At 44.0% G+C, this 25,298-nt stretch overlaps 1 protein-coding gene across 2 annotated transcripts in view; it reads left to right on the top strand.

Moving 5' to 3' along the window:
* The window catches only part of NDUFA5 (NADH:ubiquinone oxidoreductase subunit A5), a 15,565-nt gene extending 364 nt beyond the window's left edge, over positions 1–15,201 (top strand). The window contains exons 1-4 of one of the 2 annotated variants that reach the window (XM_025205172.1): positions 389–442; positions 10,894–11,010; positions 11,793–11,858; positions 14,989–15,201. In XM_025205172.1, the coding sequence (XP_025060957.1) occupies positions 404–442; positions 10,894–11,010; positions 11,793–11,858; positions 14,989–15,090 (324 nt within the window). In that variant the 5' untranslated portion in view covers positions 389–403 and the 3' untranslated portion in view covers positions 15,091–15,201. Of the gene's footprint in view, positions 1–388; positions 443–10,893; positions 11,011–11,792; positions 11,859–14,988 lie in introns of those variants that run through there. The other variant, XM_006024518.3, reaches the window with a different exon arrangement.
* The last annotated feature ends 10,097 nt before the right edge of the window (positions 15,202–25,298 follow it).

The following is a 25,298-nucleotide window of genomic DNA, read 5'->3' as shown; positions in this document are numbered from 1 at the left end:
GGTCTGCGCGCGAATGAGCGGGGGTCGGGGAGGGAGTCGTGGCGCAGCCCCTCCGCCTCCTGGGGCTGCAGGGCTTTAGTTTAAAAAAAGTGAACACCTGAGGGGGGAAGAGGGTACATGATTGAGGGGGAAGCAATGACATACCCTGTCCCTACCCTTCACTCCCGACCCACAGTACGGCCCCCCTTCCCAGCCATGCTGGTGCCCCTCACTCCCAGCATGTAGTCCCCCACCCTTGATACTCCTCACTCCTGACAAACAGCCCTCTGCCCCCCCCCCCCCCCAGTCCTGCCACAGCAGACTTACCAGCTGTAGGCAGCTGTGTCCAGTGTCATAAAGGCGAAACCCCATCAGAACCTTGAAACACTGTTGTAATCTACAGAGTTCGTAAGTGAAGTCTGTCATGACTGAAACAGTCCTAAATCGAGGACTGCTGGTGGCGGTAAGATTTTTCTTCCCTGCAGAGCCCTAAAATGAGTGAAAGAATGGAACGTAACGTATTTATTTAGCTTTAGTCTCTTGTTACACTTATTCTCCCAGCGCTCATAATTTTCCAAGCTCAAACAATAAATGTAGTGGCATTTTAATACTAGTAAAGCTCTAATATTTGACTTATGACAGTGAGACTTCACATTCTCATTAATAAATTATGGAAATACAGTCTAGATCGGAGCTGTCAAAGATGGGCCTGTGGGCTAGGACCAAGCCCATGTGTCACATGCATCATGTGGTGGCCATGGCCTCGCTGCTACATGTGACATGCAGAGCTGGTCTGGTATGTACTGCATGCAGGCAGGCACGGGAAGGTTGGGAGGACAGGGGTAAGTGGTGTGGGGGAGAGGCAGTAGGGGGCAGGCATTAGAATAGGGGCAAGCAGTGGCTGGGTGATGGCTGGGGGGCAGGTCTCTTACCTGCTCTGCTGCTTTTTTCCCTGGTACAGAAGTGAAGTGGGATGAATTTAAATCTAATTATCCGGAGTTTGTCTTACATTGAATTAATCTTGGATTTGGGAAAATGTAGTATTTATTGGTTGGGAAGAGTTCTGGTCATTATAAACTTAATTTGGTTATAGATTAAAGGCTATAGTCTACAGGGCTGTCACAATACCTGTAAGTTTTCAACAGTTTGAGGCTCTGCCATACACTAATTAGCACCACAGCTAAGTGCTTGGCCATACCCCATCTGGATGCCATTGCTGCTGTTGCTCCAGCCTTCATTTTCTCTGACTGCATTATTTTACTTCTATCTCTGGTTGTTCTCTTCAGTTGCCCACTCAAGATTTCCATTTAAAAATAGCTGTTTTCTTCCACTACTCAATTTAAACTTGACTTTTTTGTAAATTTTCCTTAAACCTAATTTTAAAAAAGTCAACAATAAAGGTATTAGTCAAAATCTACAACCTTTTAAGTTAGTGAATTTCAGTGTAGTTATGCTGTCTCTAGTAATGAGAATCTCTTCTAATGAGGAGAGCAGAACTACAGCCAGACATTTGGTTCCTTGACTTTTTAAGTTTGTGCCACTTAGTCTCTGAGGATACATTTACATTTTTATATGTGAGAAAAGTAATTAAGAATATGAGCAAGAGATTTGCCAAGAGAGAGAGTGGATCTCTTGATGCTTTCAAAACAAGACTGGATATCTTTCTATGAAACTTTTAGCCAAATAAAACAAGTTAGTGGACTTCGCACAGGGACAAACGGGTGAAATCTTACTCCTCTGATATATAGGAGGTTAAATTAGAAGATCTAATGGTCCCATCCACCCTTAAAGAACACATGACAGTCTGTTCCTGATAATGAATACCAGATACCATTAAGTAGTCATTGAATTATAGAAAAGTGGGGCTGGAAAAGGGAAGTAAGGAGGTCATTTAGTCCAGCCCACTGCTCAAGGCAGGATCATCACTATCTAAACCAGGGGTCAGCAACGTTTTTGGCTGGAGTGCCAAAAACACCCCAACCTCAGCCCATACCTTTGCTTGGCATGCTGGGGCAGGGAGGGGGAGAAGCTGTGAGGGGTCTGATCCTTGCTGCTGGAGGCAAGTGAATGGACACTTCCAGGCAGATGGTGGGTAGGGGCTGGGGTTGCGCTGCCCAGGACCTTTCCCTGCCACGTGTCCCAAGGTGCATGTGCAGCTGCCGCTGGTCATGGAGCTCAGGCTTGCAGGAGGCAGCAGACGGACTGCAAACAGTTGCACCAGGGTCCAGAGCCCTGGTCCCATTCCATGGCTGGCAGCAGCTGCATACGCGCCTCTGTGCGCACAGCTGGGAAGGGGCAGGGGCAGCGCAACCCCCGCCCTTCCCCTGCTAGCAGTGAGCCAGGCAGGGGTTCTGCAGACCTCAGTGCAGTGGCTTACTGCCTCCCAGCTGCCTGCCACAGCTGGTCTGGGTTCTGGGCAGGCCCCTGTTGCTCTCCACGGAACCTGGGCTGCTTGCAGCAGGTGGCAGGGAGGCTGTAAACAGCTGTACCAAGGTCGGCTGAGCCCTGGCCCAACTCATTGCTGGTGGCAACTGTACGTGCATCTCCTAGTGGACTGCAGAGGAAGGGCCAAGTTTGCACTGGTCCGGCCTCTTCCTTGCCATGTGCCCTTAGGCATGTGTGAAACTGGTGCTGGGGCTACAGACCCCATTGCAGCTGTTTGCAAGCTCTCGGCTACCTGCCAGATTCACCCAGAGCTCTGCGCAGTTGGTCCTTGCCACAGAGCCCAGGCTGCTTGCATCAGGGAGTGCACCTTCCTGCCACCTGCTGCAAGTGGCCTGGGCCCTGTGGCCAGCAGCACCTGCCCAGACCCTGGATTGTCTGTGGCATACTAAGCATAGAGATGTAAAATTTCCAGAAATTTTGAAGCCATGGGGAAAAAAGACGTTTTTTTCTGGGGGGGTTCCAGAAAAAAACAAATTTGGGGGAAAATTGAAATATATGCAATACTTATTTTCTTATCACCCTTTACAGATCTGAATTCACTTTGCTACTTAAAGAACATAAAATGTATTATGTATAACTTGGTTTGCTCATAAAATTATCATGTTTGGTATATTTATTAAATTTAAAAGTATAGTTTATTCAGACAATACTTACAAATTTACTAATTGAATTTACTTTAAAGTGTTTTTAATTTTTGTTACAAATGGAGCTCTACAAGTTGCTGAACTCTAAGGAACCTAGCATCTCTTAGTTTTTGCCAGTTTATGAGAAGTTGAAAATAGAAAAAACTATCAACATTATAGTAAAAGAAAGTTATTATGTATTCTGGACTTAGTCTCTTCCATAGTGTCAAGCAGATTCAGAAAGCACTCATTTTTAGAAAAAGAGCTGAGAAAAAAAGGGGGGGAAAAAGACTCATTGAATACACATTTTGCTGTGTAAAACTTTGTCTAATCAGTCTCATTTCCTGAGCTATCACTATTAGCAGTTTCTGCTTCTTCTGATCCTTCATTTTTTATCATCTTCATGGACTTCTGAATGTTTGTCTGGATTGAGACAAAGTTTCTCTACTCTTTCACATGTTAGTTTATTTCTTGATTTGGTGTGAGTATTTCCAAACATAGACCAGTTTCTTTCACATGCTGCAGAAGATGGAGGAATCTGAAGCAGGCAAGAAGCAAGAGGAGCTAGAGGCTGTGTCGTGCAAAGGCCTTGCCAGGAGGGATATGCTTGGCAGAGTCCCATACTGCATTCCTGGACCAAATACCTGAAGATATTCTGTATTCTGGAACATTTGAAAGTACCTTTCCAACATCGAGTCCTAAGTGTGTTGCTTGTTTTGTAATCCAGTCAAATGCAGTAGCAATGCTATCATCAGTAACATTTTTGCCTTTGAATCTTGGTTCCAAGAGATTTGCAGTGGTATGAATTGATTGGTAACAAAATTCTTTCCATCTGTTAATAGTCTTTCACTTTTCTTTCTTCTGTACTTGTAAGCAGAGATACGCTTAGATTCTCAAAAACAGTTGATTTTATCTAGGTCATTTGGTAAGGAATGTCTGACAAAAGCACTTGATTCAGATGTGGTGATTGCTGAAGAAATTGGCTTTAGAATCTTCAGGGAGTTCTGCAGCTGAACCCAGAAGACATCCTCACTGAGTACAGTGTTCCTTACACTTCTGGGTACTTTAAGATCCTCAGTTATTACTGTTTCTTGAAGAGCTTCTTTGGTTTTTAGTAAACTTTCAAATGAGATCACCACTCCACGCCATTTAGTTTTACTACAGAGTTTGAATGTCACTATTTGATTCTTTGCTTTCTTTTCTTCCTGCTTCTTCTTAAAGACTGCAGCTACAATATGAGTAGCTTTTACATGTTTTATAACTTCTTTTGCTCTTCTATAGAGCTTTTGCAGTGTCCAACTTCATGATGTCATTAAGAAGCAAGTTTAGCCCATGGGATGCATATCCTATTCAGTAATATGTGGATATTTATCCATGATGATTTCCCATTCTGTTTTCATGTTACTTGCATTGTCAGTCAGCAAAACAAATAGGACTTCACATATTTTACTACTGATATACTCTGCTGTATGCCTGTTCTCTCCTTTTCCAATGCTTCTGTAAAAAACTAGGTGAGGTGTTGTTATTACAAAGTTTATGATTCCTTCTCCCTGCACATCTGTTCATCCATCTATAAGTACTGCAAGGCACAGTGCTTCGTTGATTTTTTCCTTGTACAGATTACATTACACATTCAAATTCTGATTCTAAAAGAGGCTTGCTCAAAGAATGTCTGCTGGGCAAGCGGTATGATGGTCTTAGTAATTTAAAAGCTTTCTGCCAGTGTGCATTTTCAGTTATTGACAATGGCATTCCAGAAAAAAATATATTGCTCTTGCAAAAGCTTGGTCAATTTTTCCTGATCTTCAGGTGTCATCTTGTCTACAAATGAAGCTATTGAGAGTCTTTTGTATATAGTGGGTTGCAATATTTGGTTACTTGAGGATGTTGATTGGGCAACCCTTTGTGATGCTGATGTTATAGAAGAAGAAGAAGATTCATAGATTGTCAGGCCAGAAGGGACCTCGGAAGATCATCGGTTCCAGTCCCCTGCACCAAGTAGAAAAGATAACTGGGGGTCAGGTGACCCCAGCAAGGTGACTGTAGTCTCCTCTTGAAGATTTCCAGGGTAGGTGACTGCACCTCATTATGGCGGTCTGTGACCAGTGGCATCCCCCAAGGCTCTGTCCTTGGACTGGCTCTCTTCAACATCTTTATCAATGATGTGGACATTGGTGTCAGAGGCACATTGGCTAAGTTCGCCGATGACACTAAACTTTGGGGCATAGTATCCACAGCTGAGGACAGACTGGTGATCCAGGTTGGCTTGGATAAGCTTAGTAAGTGGGCGGCAGAAACCTGATAACATTCAATACTGATAAATGCAAGGTACTCCACCTCGGGGTGGGGGAAACGCGCAGCATGCTTATAGGCTCGGCAGTGCTACGCTTGCTAGCACCACTGCTGAAAGAGACTTGGGGGTTGTGATTGACCACAAGATGAACATGAGCCACCAATGCGATGTTGCAGCTGGTAAAGCAACCACAACTCTGGCTTGCATCTATAAATGCTTCTCAAGTAAATCTCAGGATGTCATCCTCCCGCTGTACTCAGCCTTGGTGAGGCCACAGCTGGAGTACTGCATCCAATTCTGAGCTCCACAATTCAAGAAGGATGTTGAGACACTTGAGAGAGTCCAGAGGAGAGCCATGCGCATGATCAGAGGGCAAGAAAATAGGCCCTATGAAGAGAGGCTGAGCGCCATGGGACTGTTCAGCCTGGAAAAGCACAGGCTCAGGGGTGACCTGGTGGCTGCTTATAAGTACATAAGGGGCGTGCATCAGAATCTGGGAGAACATCTGTTCACCAGAGTGCCCCAAGGAAAAACAAGTACCAACGGTCATAAACTCCTCCAAGACCATTTTAGGCTGGACATAAGAAAATTTTCTTTACTGTCCGAGCCCCCAAGACCTGGAATAGACTCCCTCCAGAAATGGTGCAGGCAACTACTCTGGACTCATTCAAGAAATGCTTGGATGCTTATCTTGCTGGGATCCTTTGACCCTAGCTGACTTCCTGCCCCTGGGGCAGGGGGCCAGACTTGATGATCTTTGAGGTCCCTTCCAGCCCTAACATTTATGAAATCTGTTTAAGTCAGTTACCAGGTCATCTCCTTTGGCCAGGACCAAGTCTAGCAGAGCATCGCCTCTGGTTGGCCCATGCACCTCCTGAGTCAGGAAGAGCTCCTCAACACGAGTCAGGAAGGATTGTGACTGATCCAACTTGGCTGAGTGTTTCTCCCAGGAGATGTCTGGATAATTAAAATAGCCCATGATGACCATGTCACGTGCATGTGTGGCCTTAGTTAATTCTTGGGTGAACTCCAGATTGAGTTCCACCCCCTGGTTTGGTGGTCTGTAGTATACACCTACAGTTAGGACTCACTTGCCATGTGTCGTCCCCCCCGTGCACCTTGATCCCAGATGGTTTCAAACTGTCCATTTTTGGAGCTGATATCAGCCTCCAAGGATGTATACTGCTCTTTCACATAGAGAGCAACACCTCCACCTTTCTTCCCCACCTGGTCCCTTCTATGCAGGGTGTAGTAGCCCTCTATAGCTACACTCCAGTCATGTGAAGAGTCCCACCAAGTCTCCATTATCCCTGCTAGATCATAATGCCCACTGGAGAGTAGGAGGGCTAGCTCCTCCTGCTTGTTCCCCGTGCTCCTGGTGTTAGCATATAGGCACCTGAGTCCTCCTACTGAGGCCCTCATCTTCCTGTCCTGATGATGGAGAACTATTCCCTCAGCTCCTGTAAAAGGGGCTCTCCCACTGTCCCTATCTACAGGGCTTACTTGTATATTTGTCTATGGACATGTTTGAATTTGTGTATTCCCGTTCCCCAGCAATCTTAGTTTAAAGCTCTGTCCAGAAGATCGGCCATCCTGGCCGTAAACAGGGACTTGCCTTTCTTTGTGAGGTGGATACCGTCCCTTTTCTGGAATCCTTTCTCACTGAAGTGCTTCCTGTGGTCAAGGAATCCAAAGCCTTCTCGGTGGCACCAGCGTCGGAGTTGCCGGTTCACTTCCTCGATGCATCCTTCCCTTCTGGGACTGTGGCCTGAAACAGGGAGCACAGAAGAAAAGACTACCAAGGCCCCCAACCCCTTGAGCCCAGACCCCAGAGCCCTGTAGTCTCTCATGACCTGCTCGTGAGAAGCAGCAGCAGTAGGAGGACTTCTGGATTGAGCATGTTGGAAAGAACTACTTGCACTTTCATCATCATAATCTACCTCCTCCTTACTTGCATCTATGAAGAATTGCTCTATGTCTGCAGGATACTTCTTAAATACACAAATGTGTTTGGTCATTCTAGTAGCATTTGGAAATGCATATTTAATTTGATAGTATTTGCATATCACATCCTTGTATTTACGAAGTGTCCTGCAGACTGTAAAAAATCCTTCATAGATGTAAGTAGCTCTTTCTTGCTTCTCCTTGAAATGCGTGCCATGGTCAAGGAATGCTTTCATATGCTAGAAGTTGGCTGAACCATTTTGCTGAGGTAGAAAAAAGAAAAATGTAATTTAGTGGCTAGCTTGCATATATAAACACTAAGCTACAGCATGGACAAATTTTTAGTACTGGATGGAGCAGAGTCCTCCTTAGAGTTAACTGTGAAAAACTTCCCTCACTACTAAGGGTGGGTGATTTGTCACAAAATATCAGGTTAATAGGAATTCAAGTAGGAATTACATAGGTTATGAAAATATATGAACGCAGCTAAAATATAGTTGAATATATTGAATTGAATTTAAACTCTTACCTTTCAATAAAGAAGTATACTTACTTTCAGCTCCTTTGTGCTGCTTCTGTACTTCTGTGGATCTCAAGGTCACAGGGCCAGGAGGAAGCAGGTTCCTTCCAACTCCAAAACCTTTAGACTTGCTCTGTCTCCTCTCCTGAGGCTTTTGAGCAAGCAGAGCAATAAGCTCCTTGTTTCTAATTTATAGGAATGAATGGATGCTGCTGCCAGTATCTACTCCCAGTCCTTTGAGGCCTAGTCAGGAGGACAGGAGCAGATCTACCAACCTCTAGATCAAAAGTCAACATGAGAGGAAGTCCACAGGCAAAGAAGGCACTGAATCCTTCTTTCTTCTCTTGTGAAAGTGGCAGTGCCCCCTGGGGACAGAAATGCATCCTGCTCTTGCATTTGAGTTGTACTGTACTGCTTATCCTCAGTGTACAGGAATTGTAATGATCTGATACTGTAGATAGTCTTACGTAAGTCTTCCATTTACGTAGGTATTAGAAAACATTGGGGGGGGTAAAGGATACCAATGTATGAACACCTTGTCTTAAACATTTTATTCATCATTCTAAAAGAATTTCATGAGAGGTTTTTATTAATTTTTCCAAAAATTTTAATTTTTTTCCCTTTTTTGAGAAAAAACCCCAAAAAGTCCAGGGGGAGGAGGGGAGCAGGGGGGGAAAAACGGGTTTTTTCTAGGATTTTTTTTCTGTTTTTTTCCAGACCTTCACATCTCTAGCCGAGCAAAATGGTTTTGCGTGCCAATGTCTGGCACGTGTGCTAGCGGTTGCCAATCCCCGATTTAAGCCATCCTAAACAAGTACTGAGCTAACTTGGTCTTAAAATTTCGGAATATTTTTCACACACAACCGCCAGGCATAATGTCCAAAACATCAAGGGTACCCTTTAACCTGTCGAAGACAAAGCAGGACATTGTCAGTGCCCTGCCGCTTCAATAACTTACTATTTATAGTGTTATTTGACAGATTATCCCACATTATGGTTCTTCAAACGTTTCCATTTTTTTAAAAGCAAATCGTAGATGGACTGAGGCTCAGGGCATTTACTTACGTTATTGGTGTAGGCACTATAAATTTCAATTAGGAACTTTAATGCTGCATATTTTAGTTTGGACTAATAGACTAGGATTTTGTAAACGCTGTGTGTGTTCACATATAAGACCAGGGATTTTTTCCCTCAATCAGCCTGGGGGAAAAGGCTCCTCATGCATTCACATACAAGGAAACCTCATTAAGTACATTGTCTATAATTAATTTGCTGCCAAAAACAGCACGTACTTAATAATGGAAACCAACTGGGAAGTTTAATTTAAATGCAGCTAACATTTATTGTGACTGTAAAACAGATGGGCCATATTGGACAAGCATTTTTTTTAAATGTATTTTGTGTTCCAGGTCAAATCAGCCCAAATCAATTTGAATCATATTGATTGAGCAGAACTCAGTTGTTCCAAAAACCATATCAACTGAGCAGGCAGACCTCAATCATTCTAAACACATGTCTGGTGCTACAACTAGCAAGCATCCTCCATCCCAGGCTCTCACCCTGGGACTTCAGATACTCCCAAATGCATTGACAGGCATCCTTTGTGCAGGCCCAAGCCCGGAGGTCTTGGGATTCAGATGCTCCCACTTGATCTTAGCCCATAAGAAGCCAAGGCACATGATCTGAGCCAAAGCAAACTTTTTTCCTGGATGGGGGGGGGGTGTGTGTGTGTGTGTGTGTGTGTGTGTACAGGAAAATCTCTACTATCCAGCATTTAAATAACTGGAATGCTTTACTAACCAGAATTTCCAGCTGACTGTGGTAAGGGGGCAAGGGATAGCTCACACCACCAAACAGGGCCCCAAACAATTCACCTAGAATCCTTCTGTCAGCCCCTTTCTCAGCCTTTACACATGATTAGTGTTGCCCTGCCCTCCATAAGGTAGAGCCAGACCATGTTGCCCTGTGTTTCATCTGCATTTACATTTTTGGAGGATCCCAGAAGTTGTGACAAGAACACCTGGTTCCAGTCATGTGTGGGGGGCTAATTAGCACGTGGCTCCTTTTGGTGGGGGGGAGTGGCAGGGTGCATCTAAAGTGCACACACACGCTAAGTCAGGGTTTGTCAACCAGGGGTATGTGTACCCCTAGGAGCACTTGAGAAGGCTCTAGGGGGTACGTGCAGGCGGCTAGGGACGGAGTGCCACTATACACCATCCTGTGTTGCTGCGCAGGTGTTGCCGTGCAGGCGCTGGCTGCCTGGCCAGATGCGGGAAACGGGAAGCTTGCACGCGGTGGCTGTTGCCACTTCGTGTTCATCCCCCTTCTCTTCTCCCCCGCCCCCCCCGGGTACACTGATCCAAAAAGGTTGAAAACCCCTGTGCTAAGCTATAGGGTTATCATAGCTTGAAATGCTGTTGACTCTGCTGGGGTCAGGCCCAGTGTACTATATGATAAATCATGAGACTTTTGGCTTTGGATCTCTATCATGCATAGTTTGTACTATATGTAAGTGGATATAAACATGCTTTTTAACAGCACTTTTGTAGCTTACCTGTGCTAAAACTTACAGCAGTTTCAAAAAAGGTAAAATGTATGAATTCCAGATGATCTAAATCTATGGCTACCCAAGCTAATTTTCCTATATACAGATTACTATAGGCATGTTTATTTCCAAGCCAGTGTTTTCAAATTTGCGTCTTCTATGTGCTCAAGGAGAGCAGGGACTGAGAGTAAGGAAGGAAGGGCTACAGGGAAGGAAAGGGGCCACCTGACTTCCCCAGATTTACTTTCCCTGTTCTAGCAGTAGGAGGGGACAAAATCAAAGAAGACCTCCAAAAATTAGATTCTATACCTAAAAAATCATAACAAATGTATACATTTTCCATGTATAGAATCTAATTATTGGGAGTCTTGTTATATTCAGGGTCATCGTATATTCAGATAAATATGATAGTATTTCTGTTTTGTTTTTCTCTTCACTTGTTTTATAAGTTATTTTGTTCTCTTCTGTAAGCTGCCCTAAACCTTTGCTGGGAAGGGCAGATTTACTGTGTACACATTTTAATCCTGCCTTGGTATCATTTCAGCATCTGAGGATACTCTATACAAAACTTACTGCTGTTCTGCAGAACATCCCCAAAGATGCAGCATATAGAAAATACACAGAAGCAATTATAAATGAACGACTTAATATGGTAAAAACAGTAAGTACAGAACTGCTCATAACTTTTTTGTAGGCAAAAATGTTGCAGTGAAATTGACGATTTAAAAAATCTCAGGTTATCTTCATATAACATACACAGTTATATAATGTCTTTTAGATATTTAGATAGAAAATCAGGGTCTCATGTCTTTTTTGATTATGTTATTAACTCTTCATATGTTTTGTGGCATGTTTAAAAGAAAAATTGTCTCTACTTTTAGCAAATCAGTAGTTTTAAAGAAACTTGAAATGTGGTTTTGTTTCGAGATTTACAGGAAGGCAATAGATTTCCACTATATTTTTACCAAATATGCATATACCCTTACTGTTGTTTTCTGCCTTACTATAATGCATAATTTTAGCCTAATTTTGCCATTCAGCAGTTCTTGAAACAATCATTTGTTCTTTTTTCACTGATTTTTGTGTCATTGTACTTCTAAATGACTTTAAAGTCATTGTTGGAAGCATGCTTAATCTTATTTCTGCAGAAAGCTTTGACCACCTTTGTGTGATACAGCAGCATGATATTAGCTTTGTCTAGAACAACTTTTGGAGGATAGTAGGGTATTTTTCTTAATATATTAATTGAGGCCATAAGACATTCTTATGAAAGAAAAGAATAGTACAGCAGTTGAGTTGCTATGCAGTGTAGCAAACTTAGTTGTGTGGTTACATTTAGAAAATAATTAGTAGTGTTTGATCTTCTATTTAAAATCCTTTCTTTGAGGTAACATCTATTTTTCATATTTTAAAGTGACACGGAGCATTTATTTAACTTCACAGGAACCTGATGTACAAAAACTGGAAAACAAAATAAACGGTGGGCAGATAGAAGAAGTCATTTTGCAGGTAAAATAGAACACATTTTAAAGGCAACATTGCAAATTGTATCTTTGCTCTTAACTGGAAGAGTAAATTCTCACAGGCATTAAAGGGCCATAACGTGTAGCAGTAACATGTCGGTGTGGGGGAGGCAGACAAAATACTGATTTAATTATTGGAAAAATGCCATGCGTACACAGATATAGAAATAGTTATCTGATTTAAGGTATATGTATAACATGAGTACATATAATTACTGCTTGCTGCAAAGGTGGTCTTAAAAAGCTGGTTATGTGTTTTGAACCACTTGGAAAAAAATATCAAGAGAAATGGTGGATCTCTTTCAAGAACAAGCAGTAGTTACTATTTGCTGTTTGTACAGAATAAATGAGCTAATTAAAGGAAAAACGCAACAAAAAATCTAAGATTGCAACTTGATATATCATCTTAAAAGTTAATTGGTTGTAGGTTTAGCAACAAAATATTACAGAACTCCCTTTTTGTCTTCTGAAGTTGAGGTTAGCCAATTTGGGCTTAGTGACATTATGGCATGTATTTGGGAAAGTTCAAGTCAAAGAAAAATGTGAAGTTCTTTAATAGGGGTGTAGGTTGTAGCCATGTTGGTCTAAGGACATAGGCAGACAAAGTTCTTTGGGTGAATCTGATATCTTTTATTAGACCAACTTAAATAGTTGGAAAACAATTTTTAAGCAAGCTTTTGGGTTCAAAAACCCTTTGTCAGGCTAAGGAAGTTTCAGCAGTTGGTGTGTGCTTTTCCTGGATGGAATGAAAAGTAAAGAAGCCAGAGGCTGGGCTGGTATGCATACAAGACAGGCCGTCAGTGAAGTTGTAGATTGAGGAGTCAATGGGTGAGAGACAGGCTGGGTGGGAGGGGAGAGAAGGGGGATGAATAATGGAGAAGTACTTGAGGAGTCAGATGTCAGGCAGGTTATAATGTGTCATAAATCAAATGTCTATATTTAGTCCGTGATTTTTAGTATCCAGGAGGTTGATTTAGTGGAGTTCATTGGCTCGTCTCTGGGAAATGTTTTGTAAGTTTCCCTTGAGGATCAGGACTGAGAGATTGGAGAGAGAATGTTTTTTTTTTTTTAATATTATCGCATGCTTCTAAAATTACTTTTTTTTTATAGTTATCTACCCAGAAGGAGTGAGAAACTAATTTGGATAGGATGGTACACATATTCTTATCTCACAGTATTGTGTTTGTTTTGTATTTTATTTGTTCGTTCTGGTCAGGTTATCCTTTCCTGTTTGTAAGGATTTCTTTCCACCTATATTCTCTCTCTTTGCCGGTTTCTCTACATCCTTTTATTCCTACTTTTCTTATCTCTGTTCCCCTTAATGAGAGAGCTTGCCACCTTCTCCCCTTGTGGGTTTTTTTTTTATTTTTCCCTTTTGTTTCCTATCCCATATGTAATCATCATGGATCTCATTTAGGGTTAGAAGAAGGATGTCGTTGCTTGTGCACTATTGGGGCTGAGACGAGGCACTTCAGTAGGGTTCAGATTTCCTGCTTGTGGTGTTTTCAGTCAGCATGTATATTATGAAAAAGGCAGGTGGATGGTTTGAATAGAGATATTAGCCATTCTTTGCTTCCCAGTAAGGAAATGCTTCTGTAATGATGTTGGGAGTGGTCAGAAAAAAAAGATCAGAGCAGCTTTTGGAGCTTCAATTCCCTCCTGTCTTGTCTTTTCTCTTCATTCTTAGTGATGTAGACTGGGGGGTCTGCACAGCTGGACCCACAGCTGTTAGAGTGATCATGAACTCCTTAATGAGATCCTGATCCATAGTTTAGAAACAATTATAATTAGGTTTTGATTTGGAGTGAGCATTGACTGATTTGTTTCTTGGCTTTTGGGGTAAAGTGTGTTGGCAATAGGAGATCCGGTTCATGCTGTTTGGCATGTGTACTATAACTGAAGTGTACCGCATTTACTTGCCTATACCACATACATTGTTTCCTGAAAATTGGAATTTAGGTTTTAAATGAGGAAGCTGATTTCCATGTTGGAATAGCTGCTCAGGGCTGGTGTTCTCCCAGCTGCGTGCAGGAGAGGCAGAGTTTACTGCTCAGCCAAAAGCTGGAGGTGTAACTGTCTAGCTCGGGGGGGGCGGCCCGCCAGGCCATTCCATGCGGCCTGCGGGGCCCTTAAAAAATTTAGAAAATTAATATTTATCTGCCCCTGGCTGCCTGTCATGCATGCGGTCCTTGATGGCTTGCCAAAACTTAGTAAGCAGCCCTCCACCTGAAATAATTGCCCGCCTCTGCTCTAGCTGCTGTTGAATTAGCTGCTCAGCAAAAAGTTGCTGCCAGTTTGGCAGTGGCAGTGACAAGGTTAAACCTCTAGTTTTTGGCTGAGCAGGAAAGGGAGGGTAAGTGACAGGGATGTGACAGGTTCCTTCCCTGCACCAGGTGGCCAGAATTCAGCCATGACTAGAACATTTTCTTCATTCTGCCTTCTCGAAACAAGATGCATGTCTTATCTGGGGGGGTCGAGAATGCAAGAAAATCTTTTATTTTCTTTTTAGGTTTGTCTTCAATTCTTGGTGACTTTCTTTCTGTAGAACAGAAAGAGTCTTTATATGTGTACTCCCGTGTACAGCAAGATCCCTAAGTACTACCTTAGTACAAAGAATGGAATAATGTACTTGTGGTTATCTATCAAGGCAATTCCATACATGTCGTTTGTTTGTTTATTTTCTCACTCATGCTCAGCTAACCAAATTGTTAAGTTTTACTTTTGGAGGACTAATAGTACCCAGTTGTGTTGCCAACAGAGAACTCTTCAAAAAAGATGGGCTGATTAAAGAATAGCTATGATTTAGAGCTGGTAGATGTGCAGTTTTCTAAAAATGCTTTGTAACTATAGCTAAGTCAAGAACTCTAATTCTCTAAATTTTAGCTCTTCTGGAAACACATGAAGGAGTATTCAGATGTGACAATAGAGCCATTTGTCTTTTGCTTTGTGGCTCTTTGGTCAGTGACTGAACTGCTTGTGAATAAGTGATAGAACTTGGCAGCAAGTGGCCTGTAAATTCATACAGTATTCTCCTGTTATAAGTCAAACATACCTGCATTAATAGCTCAGATGATATTTACAAGTTAAAAGACCTTTTTTATATCTTTATTTAACAGGCTGAAAATGAACTTAATCTAGCAAGAAAGATGGCACAGTGGAAACCATGGGAGCCTTTAATTGAAGAACCTCCTTCTGACCAGTGGAAGTGGCCAGTATAAGATTTAGCATTCTCTGTAAATTCTTGAGGATTGAAAAACATTTAATTAAAACATTGGTCTGATATTACTGAAAATTGTTTGTTTGCCTTTAAATTAAAGGAATTACTGTTATATAAGGTTTTGTTTTGCTTCTTTTTAAACTTTAGTAGCACAAAGATATGTTTCAGCTTTGGCAGAGATGTTTCCCCTAAATAATATTTAGTTTTTCTAAAATATGATGATTGTGGTGATTAACAAGCCATTTATTTAAAGGAAAAGGTTTCTATTTTTAATTGGCCTTCTCATCTGATTCACATAGTAATTTTCACAAACAACACTTTGACGTCTATTTCTCTCAGTAGATTATCAGTTGTGTGCTCTGGATTGTGATATTAAATTGGTAAAGGCAAGAAGAATAAGGCAAAAGCTGCAGCTCACATTAAAATTGTGAGTGGTTTTGGTAGGATAAGAAATAAAGATAAAAGATGGTGAAATACACAACTTCAGGTAACTAGATTATTTTATGTTAAATATATAAAAAGCTGACTGTTCTGGGTATTGTGAAGCAACCTTAAAGACATTTGATTCTAATATTTCAGTCTTAAAATCTTAGAGATCACTGGAAAAAGCAAACTAAAAATGAAGTCTGTTATCAAATATAACCTAAAGAAAGCAAATGATACTAAGTAACTTATTTTTGCTATCATTGTATAGTTCTAGAATCTGGCTTGATAGTCCTTTGATTGATATTATATTTTATAAGCTTTATGAATTACTGAAGGTAAGCACTGTATGAATATAAGTGTATAACTTGGCAAATACCATTGATTGTGAACTGATACTGCCTTCTAATTGGAGAGAACTTAGTCTGCTTAGTTGATGATTCAGGTTTGATTATTCTCTTTTAATTATTTAAATAGGAGTTGGATAAAGCTATTTGTGAAAAGAGATTTCAGTGTCCTTAAACCTGAGTTGAATACTGAAAAAGTCGAACTTAGAAATCAGGAATTATAATAATTCCTGCTCTTGTCCTCTCAGTACTATTCAAGTAATCATTTTTAAAAATAAATGGCCTTCTAAGGACAGTGTACTGATTTACATTTTTAGTTTAGTTTAAAAAAAATCTTTCTGTGTGTGTATATACTTAAATCTCTGAATTTCACAATAGATTCCTACCCATGAGTAGGAATCTATTTTGAAATTCAGAGATTTAAATTACTAGACTGTCAGGGTAACAATATAGAAGGTAACTGTTGAAGGACTATTTAATTTCCTAAAAGTTGTTGCAGTTAGGTACTTATTAACATTGCAGCTATACTTCAGTCCAGAGGTGGCTGAAATGTGGCCCGTGGGCCAGATGCGGCCCATCAGGCCATTCTATGCGGCCCACAGGGCCCCTAAACATTTAGAAAATTAACATTTATCTACCCCTGGCTGCCTGTCATGCGGCCCTCGATGGCTTGCCAAAACTCAGTAAGCGGCCCTCCACCTGAAATAATTGCCCGCCCTGCTTCAGTCTGAAGTCTATTGTGCAGGTGCCATGAAGCTAGCCAACTGGAAGTACTGTGAAATGCAATACGTCAGAAATTTTCTTAGTTTTGCATTAAGATCATTGGTAATTTCTAACCCCCACCCTTCCCCCTCCAGTTCTGATGTATGCATACTTTCAAAAATGTGAACGTTGAGAAGATAGGATTATTTAAGAATATCATGGGACCAAGGGACACTTCCGAAGTTGTGTAACATTAACTTAATTCTAGCAAAAGTCAAAACTAACAAGACCCTGAAATAGACAATTTCAGGTAGCTGTGGATTTTTTTTATGTTAAATGTATAAAAAGCTGACTGCTCTGGATATTACGAAGCAACTTTAAACTTAAAGAGAACATGCGGTAATGGAGAGAATTTACAGTGTCTTGACACTTCATCAGATATAGAGCCTGTGCTGCCAAGATCTCTTGATTAAAATGTTCATCCCAAATGCACCACTTTCCCTATATTTTGTGAAGTTTGTTTTAAGCATTTTTTTTAAATAGTAAATTGAATAAAACCTTCAATTCACTCTTTTAAAAATTATATATTCACAGGAGAAATACCTTGGCTAAGGTTGGGATTTTCGATTATAAAAAAAATATTTAAAACAGTAGAGAAGAAGGAAAATTAAAACAGTAGAGATGAAACAAGCGTCTATAATGTGCAGAGGAGTCTTTTCCCCATCTCAAACTTAATCACACAGTGAGAATGTGTTTAAAAACCATTACCGCTGACAGCTGGAATAGTCAATCTTAGTGATGCATTACCTGTAATAAGTGATTGGTAACTGATTTCCATGTTCCCATGGCACTCAAACCTTTGAAATCTAATATTCATTACAGGTCAGTGAAACAGCCTTTTCTGGAGAATCTGCTTTTTTGCGGGGGTTGGGGGTGCAGGGTTTTGGGGGGGGGGGAATTGCAGGTATCTGCTCTTTCAATTCACTTTAATCCTGTTTATACCAGCTTACAAAAACACTAGCTATTTCTGTGAGGTGTTGTGTAGCTTGAGTGCAAGCTCTCCACTCTAGAAAAAGGAACATTATCGAAGATCACCAGCTTGCTGTAAACACTGACTCCGTCCAGATTTGTGAAAGGTCAGATGTTTGGCTAGTTACTTAGTATTCTGTTCTGTATACATGTTGGGTTTTCATAACACAATTGTCTACATGAATCGTTTCCAGGGGTTACGTAATGGAGCTAAAATGTAGCTAAAATCTGGCACACTTTGTACTGTAATCCTCTCCTGAAGTGGAGAAATATGTGCAGTGGGGTATCATCATCTGATAGAGATTTTATTTAATATGGTTTGGGGTTTTATGGGGGGTTGGTGTTTTGTAATATTCTCTGTTAGAGAAGCCAAGGTCAAAGGAATTTGCTTTTCACTTTGGAGGGAAGATGGGAGAGTTCATTCCAGTTTTGGACCATTCCCTGGGAAATTTCCCAACTGCACAGAAAACTTTATGCTGCTTGTGTAGATTTCCATTTTTTTCTGGAAGGAAGACACATACAGTATTTTATGAACATTGTACATTGTAGTGCATTTCATATGACTATACATCATTTCAGATAACTAAATATTACATGTACTGTTTAAGTGAATCGGTGATATATGTACGAATGTCTACAAAATCATGAAGGGTGTGAATAAAGTAAATAGGGAACTGCTATTCATCAAGTCCCAGACTACAAAAACCAGGTGGGGACCCACTAGATGGATATTGGTCTCATCTAGCATAGCACTTCTTTATATTCTTATATTTGCAAAAATTATTCTAGAATATTGAGGATTCCAGGTTGTGGCTAATGATATCCTTTTAGATGTTTTCTAGTCTTTTATTTTCAAAGTGTGTACCTTAAGGTAAAATAGCACAAGTAGTATACAAGTAGTTGAATATGCTGTTCATAAGACATTTTTCTTTGTCTTATGACCAGGGATCTGGGTTTTCAGTTTCCTGCGGAAAAGCATGGTTTCTCTCTTTTAAAGGGAAAAATCTGTGATTTTCTTTAAAGGAGGAAAACCTGGGATACTATCAATTTTCCCTTGCAGGCTTAAAGAGTTCCAGTTTGAAAGGGACTGCTTGGGGCTGGGGGAAGCAGGAGGAGGGCAATCGGAGGCAGGGGACACCACATGCATGTGCGCATGCACACATGCATGTGGCCAGCAATGCCGCCGGGCAGCATGGTGGAAAGCAGCTCCTGAAGCTTCCTGCAGGTGAGTCTAGGGGGCGCATATGTGACATGTTGAGGGAGCATGGGGAGCACATGCCCCCACAGATTTCTGCACCCACATCAGGGCATGGGGCTGCAGCCTGGCCAGACCAACACTGAGCAGGGGCCACCTTCACAGCCCAGCAGGCAGAACCCAACACAGGAGGATGGGGCAGGGAGGCTCAGTGCTGCCACTACCGGAAACGCCACACCCCCATGACTATCAAGGTGAGGCACAACTTGCCTGTCGGGGAGCAGCTGGGGGCACAGCCCCACACCACCATAGTGCCTCACCTTGGCAGCAATGGCAGCACAGCTGGTGCAGGACTTCTGACAGCAGAGTTGTCCCCTCTGCTGCTGCCAGGCTGGTAGGAGCACCTCACCTTGGTGGCCATGGCAGTGCAGCACTCCCTTCTGCACTGGGTCCCAGCCACTGGGCCACGGAGGTGGCAGCTGCTAGGTGCTGATCCAGCGAGGCTGCAGCTCCAATTCCTCCTGTGGGTGTAGAGATCTGGGAGGGCACATGCTCTCTCTCCCTCCCCCCTCCCCAATGCATTGCCTATGGCATTGTTGATGTCCACACCCACCACCTTCCCCACACTGAGGGGCTAGGGTCTGGAGGGGTGGGAAGGTGCACCAGGAGGGCTGTGGGGCATGGGGAAATGTGGGTTGGGAGTGACAGGTACTGACAGGGTTGGGGGCTGTGGGTTGGGAGTAAGGGGCAATGGCAGGGGCAGGGCACTCGCATATCAAGGCAGCTCAACACCACAAAGCAGTGGGGACAGCTGCAACTCGACCTACATCCTGGTGAGTGAAGGGGTGTGGAGAGTTCTGAGTTTTCCATGATAAAAAGCCAAAATTAAATGCTAAAATGTATAAGTATTCAGAATTTATTGTATTATAATGATTGAGGCACTGGTAGGCTTCTGAATTGCTTTAAAATGGTAAATATATCCATAAAACATTGTGTTCAACAGATACCTGTATACAGGCAACCCCTGCTTAACACTGTTTCGCTTAGTGCTGTTTCGCTATAACACTCATTTTAAATTGATACCTAATTTCACTTAGCACCCAGTGACTTTGTTATAACACTTGCGGTCACCATCTTGGGTCATTAAAAACAATTGCAGTCGCCATCTTGAGTCGTCAAATACTTTGTTTCGCTTAATGCTCATTTCACTTAACGCTTGGTTTTTCAGGAACCAATTAAGAATGCTAAGTGGGGGTTGCCTGTACATAAAATATATATATAGTAGTGTTTCATTTTAATTGCAGAAAAACTTGGATTTTGGGTGTTTTAATTGGAGAATTTTGGATTTTTTAACAGAGAAAACCAGGATCCCTGCCTATGACTTTGTTGTGCTGTATAACATCTTACATGTGACTTAAGATCTCACTATTGTATTTATACATAATAAGTAGGCAAACAAACTTCAAATTTTAAAGCTTTCTGTGCCCTACTAAGCTGGACCAGGAATGCAGGGTGCACCGCTGGCACTGCCTCCCCCCAGCAGCTCCCGAGTCCCCGCTTCTGCCCCCCTCTGCCTCTCTTCTGCCTCGGGTGGATCCCTGTGCCCCCATGCCAAACAAAGCCCAGGGACTCCTATGCTGCCACGAGCCGGGGGGGGGGGGGCGGCAAGTAAGCCTCCCTCTGGTGGCTGCCTGCAGCTGACACCTGCAGTGGGGGCAGGGAGATAGTGTGCTCCTGGCAGGCTCTGCCACGCTGGGAGGCTTCCTTGGTCAGTGCAGGCAGCCTTTGTGGCTGCCACCCTCCATGAAAGGGTGAACTTGCTTTCTGTCTGGTTCTGAACTAATGTAGTCCGCTTAGAGAAACCTGTGTAAGTTAGAATTCGCCTCGGGCTTTTCGAATGTCTGTACCTAGCCTCTGAATCAAGTGGATAGAGAACTGCACTATAAAAGTTGACACGTCAATGTTTTAAAAATAAAACTTAGTTATTTGACTGCTGGCTAGATTTTGGATAGTTCAATTCTTCTCTGATTATTTTTAAGTGAGGTAGGCTTGGTTGTCTTTTTGTCTTAGTAATGAGAGCTTTTTTTTCTCTTTTAAATGGGCACATCTGATTTTCAGTATGTTGTCTAGTTGGATTTATCTTCCTGCAATAATACTGCTGATCTACAATATTTCTGTTCATGGGGGGGAAATGTTTCTATACTGGAAATTTTGAATTTGTTTACTAATTTAACCTACTTGACGGTTGTGAAGGCCAGTCTCTTTGCTCCCTATTTGTTGCAGGTTACAGATGTTTTTTATAGTCTCGAGTTTTATTTCCACAGTCTAATTTTTCAGTTGTAGTGTCTAAATTAGCCTCAATAGATGTTAGCTACTTCAAACAGCAACCCCCCACCTCCCCAACACACACAATTTTGTCTTCACTGAACTCTAAGATTCACTAATAGGATACTATTTGTTTCTCAGCTGTTATCTTATGCCTACGAATATATAGGTCATCATCAAGGCTAAAATACAAATATCTCAATACAGTAAGTTGATCGTGTTTGATTATTCTTTTTTATAATGTAAAATAAACATGCAATGCATATATGACAATGAAGTGGTAAGAAAGAATAGATAAGTGTTTTGAGAAGTCTGATGTCTCAATGTGCCCTACTTAAAATATTGGCCATTTTTACCTAATGCTTTTTGCTGGCTAACAAAAACAGTCCTTCCAGAGAAAAGGCATTTCTTCTACACGCAAGCTCCCTACATATGTATGTAGTTCAAATCAATGAAGCAAAAAACAGCATACATATTCGTACAGATGAATTATTTATTGTTGAATTTGATTTATAAGTGATTCATTCCAAGGCAAGTATTCTAGCAAGGCCTAGTTCAGTGAGACTGATTGGCAGAATAAATATGGTTGTGCTTGATTCCACCTCCCTCCCTGCCCTAACCATGCTAGGAATGTGAGGAAAGAAAAAGAGATTTTGATTTCCTTCTGTAGTACTGCATGGCAAATCAGTGCAAATGCTGAAGTTAAGAAATCTTGCCTTTTTAAAGCACTTTGATATTCTCTAATGAAAGTCATTATGTAAGTGCAAAATAGTATGTGTAGGATGTAGCTTAATGGAAGCACTTTGAGCTTGTTAGAACCAACAACCTGCTGATTGCCATGTAACAGCAGTTAGGGAGGCAGTCTGCTACCAGCATCCTACCCTACTTATCTGTTTAGCTGGCTGCATTCTGAATATGACAGTTTCTCTTCCACAGCAGGAGATCTTAGGGGATGGAAGGAGAAGAAATTGGTGTAAGCCAAGAAGGACTATTTTTTATTTATATGCATATTATTTCACAGAGGAGGGTTGGGGGAAAACCAAAAAAATACATATAGAATCATAGAAAGTTAGGGTTAGAAGGGACCTCAGGAGGTCATCTGGTCCAACCTCCTGCTCAAAACAGGACCATCCCCAACTAGATTATCCCAGTCAAATCTTTGTCTAGCCAGGTTTTGAAAACCTCCACCTCTTTGTCCAAAGGAACTTGGAACACCCCAGTGACACTACAGAACTCATAGAGAAGTAGGGCTGGAAGGGGCCTCCAGAGATTATCTAGTCCAGGGGTGAGCAAAATGTGGATCATAGGCCAGATTCAGGCCATCAGCCATTCTATCCAGCCCACGGGGCCCCTAAAAAATCTAGAAAATATTTATCTGCCCCTGTCTGCCTGTCAAAGATGACAGGAGCTAGCAGCAGTAGGACCCAGGAGAAGCCATGGCAGGACCCTGCAACAAGAAGGCCTGCCCCCCACAGCTGGAAGCCCCTGCCTAGCAGAGCCTTCTGGCCTGGGACCATGGGGCTGTTTGTTCCTGCCAGAGCGGGAAATTCAGTAAGAAGGGGGAAGGGGATGGTGAGGCAGGGAATGACCACGGGCAATTACCCCAGTCAGGGATGACGTGTAGGGGGTGCACCCCAGCAGGCTGCACTCCCTGTTCAGCCAGTGGGAGCACCAGCACTCCCTCTGCGAGTGCCGGCTGGGGAGTGGGGCTGGCAGCAAAAGTGGCTGCACCATTTCTGGAAGTGGCCATGGGATTTCCGGAAGCGGTGTGGCTGCTTTTTGGTGAGTGGGATCAGCCACTAGGGGACCCCCCCCCCAGTGGGATCAGTTGCCGGGGGACCTCCCCCCTGATCACTGACTCGAGGCACCAGTCAGCCATGGCCCCAGTCCTCAGGGCCGGGCTGGCTTCTGCTGAATCCTGCTGTTGTGGCCATGCAGCCAGGAGCCACGTGGTTCAGGAGTGGTGGGCAGGGAAGTGGAGAAAACGGGGTGGGGGGGAGTGAGTGGGCATGCAGGAGCGTGGGGCCCAGAGCAGGGTGGCAGGCGCGCAGGGGTCTATGGAGCCAGGCTGGGCTGCAGCAGCAGGGAGAGAGAGCAGCTGGCTTGGCTCCAGGTGCAGCCTGTGCCCAGCAGCAGGAAGACCTGTGCTCCCGCTCGCCCCCAGTTTCCCCCCCACCCCAGCCCCACGGTACAGGTGGGGACCAGCACACACAGCCCCAACCCCGTGTGTCCCGCGCTCGCCTGTCTGGGCTGAGCAAGGGCAGCGCAGAACAAACCGCTGCTCAGCATGGGAGGGGAAGTGGTGCCTCCCCCTCCTGCTGCCAGTACTTCCTGGTGCAGCCGCTTGGAGTCCACTTTGGGCCATCCTAGTTTTCCACCATGTCTACACCGTGTCACCACCACTTTTGGGCTGTCCCACGGGGGAGCGGTGGCAGCGCAGAGCAGACACAGGGCAGCCCCATGTGGGCTCCAAGTGGCTGCACCAGGAAGCGCTGGCGGTGGGAGGGGGAGGGGTCCTTTTTCCCCACACAGCAGCAGTTTGTCCTGTGCTGCTGCAGCTGAACCTGAGCCCCAGCACCAGCTTCAGGCTCGCCTGTGGGGCTGTGCGCGCAGCTGGTCAGAAACTGCTGCTCAGCATGGGGGAAAGTGGTCCCTCCCCCTTACTGCCATGGCGCAGTTTTTGGTGCAGATGCCTGGAGCCCACACCACACTAGGCTGCAGTGTGGTTGCCGGAAGCCCATGCCACACTAGGCTGAAGTGAGACTCTGCCGCCACCGCCGCCTCTGGGCTGCCCAGCACGGCAGCCGTGACAATGTGTAGCAGCCGCAGAGCAGCTCACAGGTGGCACTGAAGGAGCCGCGCTACAGAGATTTCATGCAGAAACCTGTAGTGTTGAAACTATCTGCTCTTTTGCGGCCTTGCTGAGTTCCTTGTGACAGAACTGCTCTAGTACAGGGTAGGCGACCCCAGGCATGGTGTCAGAGCATGGCATGCGAAGGCATTTTGCTTTGCATCTGCACCTCGGGGCAGATGGTGGGGGAGCTGTGAGAGCCCTGATCCCTGCCATCCACTTCAAGGTGCAGGTGCACCCACTGCCACCAATGTGTCAGGCTGGAGCTCCGTGGACCCTAGTGCAGTTGCTTGCAGCCTTCCCGCTGCCTGCTGCAAGCAGCCTGGGCTCTGTGGCAGGCAGCAGGGGCCTGCTCAGAGCGTAGACTGGCTGTGGTGGGCAGCTGCAAGGAAATGCACCAGGGTCTGCAGAGCCCTAGTCCGGCTCATTGTCAGCAGTAGGTGCACATGTCCCCGGGGCAGATGGCAGGGAAGGTGCCAGGGCTGTGCTGCCACAACTAGGAACCAGTCTCTTGTGGGTTCCCCATCCCCGCATGCCATCTTGCGCATCATTAGGAAGCAGGCATTGAGAGCCGGATCCTCTGGGCTGCTTCCAGGACTGTCATGGGGCTGGTGGAGTTTCTGCGTGTACAACAGGCCTGTTGTCAGAACAAAGGCCTCAGTCATGAATGCCATGTGCCCCAGAGGCTGCGGGGGCACAGCAAGCTCCTGCAGGCAGTGGTGGCATCAAGCAGGGAGCTCCTACAGGCAGCTGCAAGTGCTGTTGGGTGGGCAGGGGTGGGGGGTGGCAGGTGCTGACTGGCTGGCAACAACCACCTGCAGACACCACCAGCAGTGACCAGCAGCTATCGTGGACTGCCCGCAGATGCCACTGGCAGTGTCGGTGACAAGGTGGGGGTTGGTGAGTGGTGACCACCTGCAGGCGCCACCAGCTGTCTCAGTGGTGCCTTTTCGCAGGGGGTGCTCCGCCATGCTCAGGGGGTGAATATGCATCCACGTGCACCCACTACGCGCTGCGTCACCAGTGGCCTCAGTCATATGTTAGATCTATTACACAATGAATCACGCAGTGACGTTGGACTCCACCCGTGGCGTGTGGCCCATGCAGCGCCGCCGGGGGGTCTGCAGCTGCTGCCCACGCAAAAATTGGAGAGCCCTGCACTGAGCGCCGGTGGGGCTGTCTGTGTGCGGAGTCATCTCTTAGGTAAGAGCCACAGGCTGCAGCTGAGCACTTCTGCTACAGTATCGGGATTAAAGTTTCTACCACGGTTGAGAAATGGGTGTATTTTAAGTCATGTAAATTCTTCATTTGGTAATTATGGAAATAATTTACGTAAC

Source organism: Alligator sinensis, unplaced genomic scaffold, assembly GCF_000455745.1.
Source record: "Alligator sinensis unplaced genomic scaffold, ASM45574v1 scaffold574_1, whole genome shotgun sequence".
Taxonomy (NCBI): domain Eukaryota; kingdom Metazoa; phylum Chordata; order Crocodylia; family Alligatoridae; genus Alligator; species Alligator sinensis.
This window is presented reverse-complemented; position numbering and strand designations above follow the sequence as displayed.